Below are 14,509 nucleotides of genomic sequence, written 5' to 3' on the forward strand. Positions count from 1 at the left end.
TTGAGGACTAAGACGTGCTTGACCCAAGCCATGGTATTTTCAATAGTCTCATATGTATGTGAAAGTTGGACAATGAATAAAGAAGACAGTAGAAGAATTGATGCACTTGAGTTATGGTGTTGGAGGAGAATATTAAAAGTACCACAGACTGCCAAAGAACAGACAAATCTGTCTTGGAAGAAGTACAGTCACAATGTTCCTTAGGAGCCGGGATGGTGAGACTTTGCATCTCATACTTTGTACATATTATCAGAAGGTATCAGCCCCTGGTGAAAGACATTCTGTTTGGTAAAGTGAAGGGTCAGCGATAAAGAGGAAGACCTGTGATGAGATGGATTGGTACAATAGCAGCAGCTACGGGCTCAGCTGTAGCAATGATTGTGAGGTTGGAACAGGACTGGACAATATTTTGTTATGTTGTGCATAAGGTCATTATGAATTGGTACTGACTCAACAACACCTAATAACAGTAACAACTCCTAACTCTCCTTTTTAGCCCCCATATAAGCCAAGCTCCAGGATTCTCCAAATATTTCTCTGTCATATCTGTAATATCCTAAATTATCTCAATCTAGTGATTTGGTTATTTCTACTCTACACTGGGGTTACAGAATGGGCCCTGGAGATGAATCAGGTGCTTGAAGACTGCCTTTGCCACTGCTCTTTGTGTGACTAGTTCTTTTTTTTTTTTTTTTTTGGCCTGAATTTCTCTTTATAAATTGTGACACCTTTCAGCTTGAATGATCCTTGATTTGATGATCTCATGCCTCTCTACTTTTCCCTCCCCACACACATCTGTCTCACAGAATGGAGTTTGCATGGAGCACATGCCTATGATGAATGTTTAATGTCACCCCACTGTGTGGATATTCTTCCTGTTTCCTGGAAATAAAGTTTTCTGCCAGTGGACTCATCCTAAAACTAATCAGAGAATGTGTTATTTTGCCTGGGTGGATATTTCTGGTATGTAAAGGTGGAGAAAGTTTGTCATTCCTTCTAATAAGCAGACAAAGGCCCCATTGACTGGAAAGCTGGGATGGGAAGCTAATATGTTCTTTGGGGAAACTAGGTTGGCATTACTTCTGGGTGAGAACAATTTGTTGTTAGAGAGACAAAGTCCAATCACATACAGGATGCCCCTGTTTAACTTTCCAACTGCACAATGAAAAGTCAGTAATTTCCCTTAGTTATTTCCAGTCTGCACACTTCAATATCTTCTTGTTAATTGCTCAGTATCTTCTTGGAAGGAACCTTGAGGATGAAGTTATGGCTCCAAGACTTGCCACATACATTACGAGGATCATGGAATGAGCAAATGACTACAGTTTTGGAAGCATGCCTAGAAACTGGATTTCTTCAAGGAAGACAAGGCAGAAAAGATATGAAAAATATTTTCTTTAAGATAAGATTGTCATATAAAAATGATAGTTCTTAAGATCTAACAAAAAAGGAAGTAATACCAACTTTAGGACAGGTTTAAGGAAGAACATTCTAGAAGTGAGTCTTGTTAAATAATTATCCATTTTTCAAAACAGTACTCAGTAGTTACCCTTTTGGGGAGAAGGTTTTCCTGTCTTCTCAAATCCCTCTCACATTGCCAAGGTAGCTCTGATTCTCCATCAGGTCAAATGTGATTTGTTCAAGGACGCCTTATTTGACCCCTTTTCCTCTACTCCATATCCTCCCATGACAACCATCAAGTCTGTTCTAGGTTCATCATTGTACTACCTCATAAAATGATTCTGACTCATGACAATCTACCTTTCATAGTAGAACTGTGCCCCACAGGGTGTTAAGTGGATACTTTTTCAGGAGTAGATTGCCATCCTTTTCTTCTGAGATAACTCTGGGTGGACTTGCATCTCCAAATGTTTGATTAGCAGATAAGTGCATTAACCATTTGCACCATTTAGGGACTACTATCTAAATTGTCAAAGACTTCATTTTGCTCAGATCAACCATCAACACTCATGGAAGCAGCAGTCAAGAAATCAAACGACGTATTGCATTAGGCAAATCTGCTGCACAAGACCTATTTGAAGAGCAAAGATGTCAGTTTGAGGACAATGGTGCTCCTGACTCAAGCCATGATATTTTCAATAACCTCATATGCGTGGGAAAGCTGGACAGTGAATAAGGAAGACCGTAGAAGAATTGGTGCATTTGAGTTATGGTGTTGGAGGAGAATATTAAAAGTGCCGTGGGCTGCCAAAAGAACAAACAGGTCTGTGTTGCATTAAGTACAGCCAAAGTGCTCCTTGGAAGCTAGGATGGGCAGACTTCATCTCTCATACTTTGGATGTATTGTCAGGAGGGACCAGTCACTGGAGAAGGATATCATGTTTGGTAGGATGGAGGGTCAGAGAAAAAGAGGAAAACCCCCAATGAGATGGATTGGCTAAGTAGCAGCATCGATGGGCTCCAGTGTATCAACAATGATGAGGTTGGCCCAGGACTGGACAGTGTTTCATTTTGCTGTGCATAGGATCACCACAAGTTGGTATCGACTTGATGGCACCTAACAACATCTCATAGCTGGTTTGACGCTGTAGAATAAGCATTGAACTGTTACCCTCAAAATTGGCAGTTCAAATCCACCAGCCACTGCAGAAAAAAAGATAAAACTGTCTGCTTTGTAAAAATTTATAGTCTCAAAAACTCTATGTAATTATGAGTTGGATTTGACTTGATGGTATCGCATTTGTTTTTGTGTGAGGATCACATGACTTCTTGTAATCCTTAAAGTTTTTAATCACTGTCCGAGTGCTATATTGATTTATATAATTTGTTTTGTGTATCTGTTCCACAATCTCCTGTAAGCTATTTGAGAGCTGAGACCTCATGTCTGTGGTGTTCATTGTGTGTCTCCAGGACTGAGCATTGTACTAGGAACAGGGTGTTGTTAAAGTGATGTCAAGTCCTGCGCCATCCTCAGAGTTGTGACTATTTTGAGACCATTGTTGCAGCCACTGTGTCCATCCAGCTCATTGAGAATCTTCCTCTTTTTCACTGACCCCCTATTTTATCTACATGATGTCCTTCTCCAGGGACTAGTCCCTCCCAACAACATGTCAAAAGTATGTGAAATGAAGTCTTGTCATTCTCTTTACTAAGGAGCATTCTGGGAGTACTTCTTTCAAGACAGAATTCTTTGCTCTTTTGGTAGATCACAGTATATTCTATATTCTTCGTCAACATTATAGCTAAAATAAGTCAATTCTTATTTTTTCTTCCTTATTTGTTGTCCAGGATTCATATGCACATGAGATAATTGAAAATACTATGACTTGGGTCAGGAGGAGCACCTTAGTTTTCAAGGTGATATCTTTTGTTTTCAACACTTTAAAGAAGACTTTTGCAGCAGATTCGTCATTTGATTTCTTGACTGCTGCTTCCATGGGCATTGAGCTAAATAAGATGTAACCCTTGACAACTTCTATCTTTCTCCACTTATCATGATGTAGCTTATTTATCCATTGTGTGGATTTTTGTGTTTTGTTTTTTTTTAATGTTGAGGTGTAACCCATACTGCAAGTTATAGTCTGAAATCTTCAACAGTTAAGTGCTTCAAGTCCTCTTGTCTTTCAACAAGTACAGACTAGGTACTCTATGATGCCGTTATGTGAGAGTTCTGACTCATAGCAACCCTATGAAACCTTACAAACATCAGGGATTGTATAAGTTTGTTAAACAAACAAGCAAATAAATGTAGAAATGGATTAGTGAGTATTTTTTGAACGTAAGAGAATTTTTCCTCTCGCAACTGGATTAAAAAGCAAAAATAACCACAACATCCAAAAAAATTAAATTAAAATAAAAACAGTGCCACAAAATATCTTGAATATTATCCTGGTATTTGCTTCTTCGTCTCGTTGCCAGGGTCTTGATTCCAGAAATGCTTTGGCTACAACCTTTACAACTCATTCCTAAACCCCTGATTTCAGAAATGATTTTGGCCAAGGAAGTGCTAATTGTCATTTAAAATATTTAGAGCTCTAAGGAGGGCCCAGGGCCCAGTAATGTGTCAATCTATTGTGCAAAGGGTCACTGTGAGTCAGAACGTACTCCACAGTACCTAAAAACCACACTAAGGTGTCTATTGCTACTACAAAGATAAAAGAACCGAGAACACTTAGAAAAAATGTAAACATAGCTAATCGCAAACCTGCCAAAAAATCTTATTGAAAGCTTTTCTGAAGACCTGATGCATTGTTCTAAACACGCATTTGAGACCCCACCCAATGCTGCAACTCTGAGAAGATAACAAGCACAAGTAACTATGAGTAGCTTCTCTATACAATGATTTAACCTGCTTTTTACTTCAGTTCACCAATCCTTCTTGCCAGCACACTCACTTTACCAGAACTTGGGTACCTTTAACTGTGCTGAACTTGACTATGGAAGGAGACGGAAAGCAAGCTAGTTGGTGAAAGTGTACTTATTCACACTCAACATTTCTGGGTCTCATTTTTGTACCTATAAAAAATTAGAGTTAAAAAGGAGTGACCTCTGAGGGTTTATATGTTTTAATTAAGCAAAATTTTTTTTTTCAAACTTTTTTTTTTTTTTTTAAGACTACAATTGTAAAAAAAACAGATGCAAGTAGAACAGCTCTCAGGAGAGTGTATGTATGTGTGTAAAATCCACTCTGCTGATTTCACTTCTCCGAGACCATTGCCACGCTCAGAAACCTAAGGAACACTGTCTTAGAAAATGAGGAGTCTTAAAACCACAGCTCAAAATGTGTGACCATCAACTGAATTTGTGACTCAATACACTTCTTTTTCATGGGTGTTGATTTAGGTCCACAAACACTTCTATAACTACTTTTAGATAAAAATGTTTCCATGTCTTTGTTTCTGGCTCATTCCTCAAAGCAATATTGAATGCAAGAACATCAAAATGCAACAAGATTTCAGCATCATTTTGTCTTCACCACCATGGGATTCAGTCAGAAGATGTTACTGTGAAAGATGACTTTGTTGTTCAGTCTAACACAAGGAAATAGAATTAGCAAAACAACATAGCCCGGCACTGTTTGTGCTTCATTGTGATGAACAATCATTTGTTAACTTGACAGATACTATGTTATGATGGCAAGTATTTCCTTATAAATAAGACCACACTTTCATGCAAACATTGAAAAGTGTTTGGGAGAAGATATTTACTATTAGAACACAATAGTAATTACCCAAACAATTAAGATATGGGAAATTCAATATACATCTCACTTATTTATAGAAAACTTTTAACCTTAATGAAAGAAGTGTAAATTGGACTAATGAGTTAATTTGATCTGAGTCTTTTAGACTACGGTTGTGATGAAGCAACTTAATACCTGTCCCCAACATGACTTGAAGAGGTTGTTGTTGGTGGTGTGCTGATGAGTCAATGCCAACTCTTAGTGACCCTGTATAAGATTTTCTAGGTTGTAAAACTTCATGGGAGCAGAAAGCCTCATCTTTCTCTGGCTGAGTGGCTGGTGGATTTGAACTTCTGGTCTTGCTGTTAGCAGTTCAACATGTAGCCCACTATGCTACAAGGGTTGTAGAAAAATATTAGACTCAGGGACTGTTATCAGTGTGAATTCAGAGAAGATCTATCATTTGATCCTTATTCTCAGGAAAATGTCTGACATAGCAGATTCCTTGGGTGGTATGAATCATGCCTCTCAGTGTCAGCAGAAGAACTCTTATAAGAAGCCCAGCCTCAGTTGTCTCCATTGTAGTAGGGTCCTGTTGCTCCATTCTCTTTGAAAGACCAAGTTTGGCCAACTTCCTCTCCCTTTTCTTAATTTTATTTTAACGCATGTTGTTCCTCAACATTGAGGGATGACAATATAAGTTTTCCTAATGACATTTTTCTTTTATGAGTCCAAAGAAGAGAAGAAGGGAAATACGTTATTTGGAGGCAATCCAACAAGATTTGGAGATGTATGAAAAAATTCATGATGAGAGACACATGTATTTCTTTGGCTCTTGATTCCAACTGCTGCAAATTGGTTTGCAGATTAAGGCAAGGGCAATAACATTTACTTTTTTAAGTTTAACTTTTAAATGTAGGTAATATAAACAAACGGTGCAAAAACCTGTATAATTAAGTATGCTTTGAAGAGTCTTCCTCTGATAATTGTCCCTAAACTACCCAGTTCTCCTCTGGGAGGTCAGATCTATTCTTTGCTTCTTGTGTCACCTTCCAGAAAGTCTTTAGATATATAATAGCAAATATAAATATGGATTCTTATTTTAAGATAGCCAAGCAGATGATTTTTAAAGATCTACCCTAGAAAACTCATAGTATTCTACCTTATACCCAAAGTTCACATATTTATTTCTATTGTAAATGGTGCTACACCAATGAGAGCTCATCGATGGAAGACAGTGCCTTATAATTGACATGCTGAACAAGGGTATCAAAGTATAGTCAAGTCCAGTTTCCTTTTCATCAGAGAGCAGAAAAGGAGATAGCTGGAAGGAACAAGAGGGAAAATCCTGTAGAAACAATCTACAAACCAATTTGCAGTGGTTGTCTTTCTAAATCAACTGCTTTTCCTATTATTTCCTAAAGTCATTAAACAAACCATGTCCAGTGCCTTGAGTTCAGAGCCAATTCCTTAGTTTGGGCTCCTCACTCAACTGGCCCTAGGAATGGGCTGGATAAAATGGAGCTGAAAGAATTACGGTGGTTTCTTCTTCTTGCTGAGATTCTCTGGAAACATGCCTGGAATGACTGAGTGTGGAAGGTGAGGTGGTGTTCACTTGGAGGCAGTGCTGGGATACCTGTGGAAGGGAAGGTGTGCTCTAGTCTTATTTTTGGAGGCTATAATTCCATTGCTAGTGTTCATAGCTCGTCTTCTCTTGATATTTTTCTCTTATCCTAATTTCTGCCTTCTCTGAGATCTTAAAGTTCCTAATGAAGCTAGAAGCGTGTTAGATGCTATCCTAAGCAAGTTTCTTTCTCCCAGCCCCAAATATTGAGTTGTTGTTGCTAGGTACCATTGAGTCAGTGCTGACTCATAGTGAACGTTCTTAGGCACAACAAAATGAAACACTGCCTGATCCTGCCCCAAACTCATAGTCATTGCCACAATTGAGTACATTGCTGCTACCACTGTGCCAATTCATCTCATTGGGGGGTCTTCCTCTTTTTCACTGACCCTCCACTTTATCAAACATGATGTCTTTTTCCAGGAACTGGTCCTTTCTGACAATATGTCCAAAGTATTGAGTTACCATCACGATGAAATGCAACCCTAAGTCTGTTTAAATTAAGATTTGACATTGAACATCTTCCTACTTAATCGGATAAAGATTGAACTCAAATTACACAATCCTCAAAATATCACTGCATATAGCAAACATGATGAGTACCATTGAAAATAAATTATATAAGGACTTTATGCCAGTCATAATGCTTGGCACAAGTAATTGCCCAAAAATGATTTGGTAAATGAATACTGGTTAGTATTCACAGCAAATGCACAGCAATCATTGATTGCTTTCCATTGGCATTTTGTAAAGACTAAATCATTTACTTTGTTCTCTGTAAATTTAATGTTGTTGTTGTTGTTAAGTGCCGTCGAGTCGGTTCCGACCCATAGCGACCCTGTACAGGGTTTCCGAGGGTGTAAATCTTGCCTAGAAATCTTTTATATATGTTTGGGGAAGTCAATTTAGACTCAGGAGATCACTTTCATTTTAAACTCATTATATCAGGAGAGGAAGCTAAGTGAACAGATGGTCTAGAATCAGACATAGCTGGAATCCTATTTGTCCATCCATTGATTCATCCATCCACCCATCAATATATCTATCTATATACCTATCAATTCACTTTCCCAAAAAATAATTATTAAATTCTCTTTATTCTAAACACTGTGATAAACAGGATGTTCCTATGTATATACTGATGTGAACCAAACAGCCTTAGTCTTTGTCTTCACTTATAATTTAGAGAGAGAGTAAATTATCATAAATTCTGGTCATTTTAATGACAGAAACAGACAATTTTCTGTTTGTAAGTTAGAGGATAATAGGATGAGAGTATGTAGGTATTGTAGATAAAGTAGGCAGAGAAATCCTCTATGAGGAAGTGGTATTTAAGCTGAGACCTAAAGAATGAGCAAGAGTTAGTCATACAAAGACTAGAGAACAGCATGTACAAAGGCTGTGAGGTAGGAAAGGGCAGGAAAGACCAATAAGAATTTGAATCCCAGGTCTGTCTTCCATAGCTGTGGAACATAGAGTAATCCACTTCACCTTTTTAAGCCTCCATTTCCTTATCATTAAAATTGAATGTTGTTGTTGTTGTTATGTGCCGTGGAGTTGGTTCTGACTCATAGCGACCCTGTACAGGGTTTCCATGGCTGTAAACCTTTATGGGAGCAGTAAGCCTCATCTTTCTCCTGCGGAACAGCTGGTAGTTTAGAACTGCCGACATTGGGGTTCGCAGCCTGATTCGTAACCACTACGCTTCCAGAGTTCCTTGAGATAGTGATGTATATCTCAAAAGGTTGTTGAAATAGTTTAATGATGTTAAGTGAAATAATATGCAGCTTACTTAAAATGCATTTATACAAAGGTCTTTGAGAGGCTAGTTCCATCAATATCATCCAATGCGCTTGATCCATCTGGTCTCTTGAACATTTTATGGAGACTTGAGAACCAACCCTTCACTAAAGTTAGTGAATATTCTCCATCCCAGGAATCCCCACATATAAGGAGAAGAGAGAACAGACATAGATTCCATTTGTTTCATACTAGACCTCTTTGAGATTAAAAGAGAGGGAGGGATGGAGGGGGAGAAGGAGAGGAAGAGAGAGTGAGGGAGAAAGAAAGAAAGCAAAAACAGGGAAAATAAAATAATTTCTCTGAAATGTTTTGCTTCAAAATTGATAAAACGTATTTTGAAGGGCAGGTAGGATTTTGTCTTTACGTTTAGGAAAGGAGTAGGATTCGAGGTTATGTGTTCAGGAAATAAAAAGAAATGACAATATGATCACCAAATATCCAATACAATGTAGACACAATGCTTGGTAAGTTGTATATTTTACCTTATTTAATCTTTACATGAATCCTGCAATGTAGGTTAATTTTATTTCATTTGAAAGTAAGGCTCAGAGGGAAATGCAGACTTCATTCAGCTACTGTCCCTCTCTTATCTTGACAAATATAATGTGGAATTGGGCAATTCTTTGACAATTATGATAATGATAAATTCTCTTTCAATATCATTTATGGTATTGATACATCTCAGGTTAGCATATAGTACACATGGTTGATATATGTCTTTAAGATATCTTACTGTAGAAGCACATGCCATATCATAAACTTAATTTATCTTAATTCAACAAGCATTCACTGAGTACTCAACTATGTCTCAGGCACTACAGTGGGTTGAGATAAATACAGCACGTCTTGTACGGGGACTAAGAATAACAGCTCATTACATCCAGGGAGTGCAGTAGGGCAGGAAAAGTTAGCAGGGTCTAGGTAATGAAGGCTCTTGATATCATAGTAAAGGGTTTTGGATCTTAACACATGATTAGAATAGCCTTTTGAAAACACTGAGCAAGCAGCTATGTTTTGACATATCTTTGTAAATAGACATTTGTCCTGTGTGGTCATGTTGATAACCTTCATCATACATTATTCTCCCTCTTTCCTTTTAGGAACAGTGGAAGGTGCCATGGACCTGATCTTGATCAATTCCCTACCTCTTGTGTCTGATGCTGAAACATCACTCATCTGCATCGCCTCAGGGTGGTACCCCCATGAGCCCATCACCATAGGAAGGGACTTTGAAGCCTTAATGAACCAGCACCAAGATCCACTGGAAGTTACTCAAGATGTAACCAGAGAATGGGCTAAAAAAGTTGTTTGGAAGAGAGAAAAGGCTAGTAAAATCAATGGTGCTTATTTCTGTGAAGGGCGAGTTCGAGGAGAAGCAATAAGGATACGGACCATGAAGATGCGCCAACAAGGTAATACATCTCTCAGTTATGGGCAGGTGAGGCTTGTGAGACATACATTTATAGCTTTCATTTTAGCAGCTGCTCTCTCAGATGCTGAGTATAAGCTGGCTGAGTGTGGGGCTTAAAGTCCTTGTCTGCCTCTTTCTAAACATTGTTGTCTCTGGTCCACAAAACAGTATAGATAAGAGAGAGCATCCACTAGTGAATTGAACCTAGTGCATGAGATGAAATTAAACATAACAGCATTTCATAGTACTCTACCAACAGCCCATGATCTCCTGAGAAATACATGTGAAGATTACACCAATGAGGACAATTGTACATTTCTTTATTTTGCTTGCCTCTGAGTTCTCTTTATAGAATTCAATACTTTTATACTATTGAAAAATTATAGTAGAAATAACAAATTTTAAAATGTAACATTTTATCAATAATTTAATTTAGCTTGGGGTAGTGGTTACGAATCGGGCTGCAAGCCTCAAGGTCAGCAGTTCGAAACTACCAGCTGTTCCGCAGGAGAAAGATAGCTTTCTGCTCCCGCAAAAATTTGCAGCCTCGGAAACCCTGAACAGGGTCACTATGAGTTGGAACTGACTCCACGGCACATAACCACACCATCAGTTATGTTGTTGTTAAGTGCCGTGGGATCGTTTCCAACTCATAGCATGTTATTACTATAATAATGACGCATACCACACAGCCACCAATCATAGTGACACACACAATGAGCGCTTTATTATTGAGTCTGAGACAGCTAGTTGAGTTCACTAGGTGGCATTGCTGATCTTTGCTGGATTTGCTCCATGTATGGGGGTTGGTTGAGTGTAGGCTTATTAGGCTAGCCTTAGTGGGAAAACTAGGGACATTTGGCTCATGTTCCTTCAGTGGACCAACCTAGGTAAGTTCTCATGGAGGTGGCAAAGATACAAGAGAACAAACGGAAACACATAGGCCTCTTGAGACTTAGCCTCAGCTTTGCACACTAACACTTTTGCCTCATTTATTGCCCAATGTAAGTCCAATGGCTGAGCCTAGAGTCAGAGTGGGAGGGTGCTACAAAGCTAAAGGGCAAGCAGTATGGCTAGAAGGCCACCACTTGTCTGTCAATTTGTTGTACTGTGGTGGTGTGCATGCAGCTCTGATTCTGAAAGCTATGCCATGAGTATTTTAAATACCATCAGGGTCACCCATGGTGGACAGGGTGAGCTTCCAGACTAAGACGAGGAAGGAGAGACGGATGACTTCCAAATATTTACTTACTGAAAAACTTATGAATAGCAGCAGAACACTCAGATTGCACCAGAATATGGAATATTGAAACATGATGAAGAGCACCAGAATATTGTCACATAGAGTGTCAGAAGATGAGCCCCTCAGGTTGAAAGGCACTCAAAATATGACTTGGGAAGTGCTGACTCCTTAAAGTAGAATTGAATGTGATAACGCGAACCAAGTAAAATTTTTGGAACCTTCATTTGCTGATGGGACACAGCTCAAAATGAAAAGAAAAAGCAGCAAACATCCATTAATAATCAGAACAAGAATGTACAAAGTATGAATCTAGGAATATTACAAGTAAAAAATGAAATGGACCATATGAAGATCAATATCCCAGGCATTAATGAGTTAAAATGGACTGCTATTGGCCATTTTGAATCTGACAATCAGATGGCTTACTATACCAAGAATGACAAATTGAAGTGGAATGATGTTACATTTGTTATAAAAAAAATAACATTTTGAGATCTGTTGAAGTATAATGCTGTCTGTTACAGGATAATATCCATATGCCTACATGGAAGACTGGTTAATACCACATTATTCAAATTAATGCACCAACCACTGAAGTCATGATGATGAAATTAAAGCATTCTACCAACCTCTTCAGTTTGAAACTGAGCAAGCATGCGATCAAGATGTACTGATAATTACTAGTGGTTTTAATATAAAGGTTGGAAACAAAACGCAAGGATCCATAGTTGGAAAGTATGACCTTGGAGATAGAAATGATGCAGGAGATTGCATGATAGAATTTTGCAAGACAAATGACTTCTTTATAACAAATACCTTTTTTAAACAACATAAAAGATGACTACATACATGGGCCTCACCAGATGGAATACACAGAAATCGAATTGACTACATCTGTGGAAAGAGATGCTGGAGAAGCTCCATATCATCAGCCAAAACAAGGCCAGCGCAGACTGTGTAACAGACCACCAATTGCTCATATGCAAGTTCAGTCTGAAGCCGAAGAAAATTAAAACAAGTACACAAGAACTAAAATATGACCTTGAACATATCCCACCTAAATGTATAGATCATCTCAAAAACATATTTGATGCATTAGATACTAATGACCAAAGACCAGAAGACTTGTGGGATGACATCAAGAACATCATACAAGAAGAAAGCAAAAGGTCATTAAAAAAGACAAGAAAGAAAGAAAAGGACCAAAATGAATGTCTAAAGAGACTCTACAACTTGCTCTCTAGTATAGAGATGCTAAAGCAAATGGAAGAAATGACATAAAACAGCTGAACAGAAAATCTCGAAGATCAGCTCGAGAAGACAAAGTCAAATATTATAATGAAATGTGCAAAGACTTGGAGTTAGAAAAATCAAAAGAAAGAACATGCTCAGCATTTCCAAAGCTGCAGGAACTGAAGAAAAAAAAAATCAAGTCTCAATTAGAAATAGTAAAGGATTCAATGGGCAAAATATTGAATGATGCAGAAAGCATCAAAAGAGGATGGAAAGAATACACAGTCACTGTACCAAAGAAAAATGGTTGATGTTCAACCATTTCAGGAGGTGGCATATGATCAAGAACCATATCAAGAGGTAGCATATGATCAAGGTACTGAAGGGAGAAATCCAAGCTGAACTGAAGGTACTGGTGAAAAACAAAGCTTCAGGAATTGATGGAATACAAATTGAAATCTTTTAACAAACTGATGCAGCACTGGAGGTACTCACTCATCTATGCCAAGATATTTGAAACACTTGGCCAACCTATTGAAAAATATCCATTTATGTGCCCTTTCCAAAGAGAGGTGACCCAATGGAATGTGGAAGTCATCGGAAAATGTCATTAATATCATATGCAAATAAAATTTTGCTAAAGATAATTTTAAAATGGCTGCAACAGTACATTAACAGAGAACTGCTAGAGGTTCAAGTCGGATTCAGACAAGGATATGGAATGAGAGATATCATTGCTGATGTCAGATGGATCTTGGCTGACAGCAGAAAATAACAGAAAGATGTTTACCTGTACTTTATTAATTATGCAAAAGCTTTCAACTGTGTGGGTCATGTCAAGCTATGGGTATTCAGGAACACTTAATTGCGCTCATTAGAAACCTGCATATAGACCAAGAGGAAGTTGTTTGAAAGGAACATATAAACACTGAATGATTTAAAATCAAGAGTGGTATGCACCAGGGTTGTATTCTTTCACCATACTTATTCAAACTGTATGCTAAGCACATAATTTGAGAAGCTGCATTATATGAAGAAGAACGTGGCATTAGGATTGGAGAAAGACCCATTAACAACCTGCAATATACAGATGATACAACTTTGCTTGCTGAAAGAAAGAGGACTTAAAATATTCACTGATGAAGATCAAAGATCACAACTCATGTATGGGTTGCACCTCAATATAAATAAAACAAGACTCGACGGCACTTAACAACAACAACAACAATCATAACTGAACCAAAAATAATATCAGGATAAATGTAGAAATGATTGAAGTTGTCAAAAACTTATTTTGCTCAGACCAACCATCAACACTCATGGAAGCAGCAGTCAAGAAATCAAATGGTATTTCATTAGGCTAATCTGCTGCACAAGACCTCTTTAAAAGGTTCAAGAGCAAAGATGTCAGTTTGAGGACTAAGGTATGCCTGACCCAAGCCATAGTATTTTCAAGAGACACTTGAACAACGAATAAGGAAGACCACAGAAAATGGATGCATTTAAGTTATGATGTTGAAGAAGAATAATAAAAGTATCATAGACTGCCAAAATAACAAACAAATCTGTCTTGCAAGAAGTACAGCCAGGATGTCACAACGGAACCAAAGGAAATCAAAAGGGCAATAACAGAATACTATGAAGAGTTGTACTCCAAAAAATTTGAAAAATTACAGGAGATGGATACATTTTTAGGTAAACACGACCTACCTAAACTTACACACAGTGAAATAGAAAACCTGAACAGACCCATAACCAAAGAAGAAATTGATCAGGTCATCAAAAGACTCCCAACCAAAAAAAGTCCAGGCCCAGATGGCTTCACTGGTGAATTCTACCAAATATTCAGTGAAGAGCTGTCACCAATTCTATTCAAAGTATTCAAGAAGATAGAGGAGGATGGAAAACTTCCTAATACATTTTATGAAACAAACATAACCCTCATAACAAAACAAGGGAAGGATGTCACCAAGAAAGAAAATTATAGACCAATATCCCTTATGAATATAGATGTAAAAATTCTCAACAAAATCCTAGAAACAGAATCCAGCA

General features: G+C 37.9%; 1 protein-coding gene across 1 annotated transcript in view; it reads left to right on the forward strand.

The window, feature by feature from the left end:
* The window catches only part of TEK (TEK tyrosine kinase, endothelial), a 131,834-nt gene that overhangs the window by 43,269 nt on the left and 74,056 nt on the right, over positions 1–14,509 (forward strand). The window contains exon 2 of the mRNA XM_006863011.1: positions 9,671–9,982. Coding sequence (XP_006863073.1) covers positions 9,671–9,982 — 312 coding nt within the window. The remainder of the gene's footprint in view (positions 1–9,670; positions 9,983–14,509) is intronic.

This window comes from Chrysochloris asiatica, unplaced genomic scaffold, assembly GCF_000296735.1.
Source record: "Chrysochloris asiatica unplaced genomic scaffold, ChrAsi1.0 scaffold00053, whole genome shotgun sequence".
Taxonomy (NCBI): Eukaryota; Metazoa; Chordata; class Mammalia; order Afrosoricida; family Chrysochloridae; genus Chrysochloris; species Chrysochloris asiatica.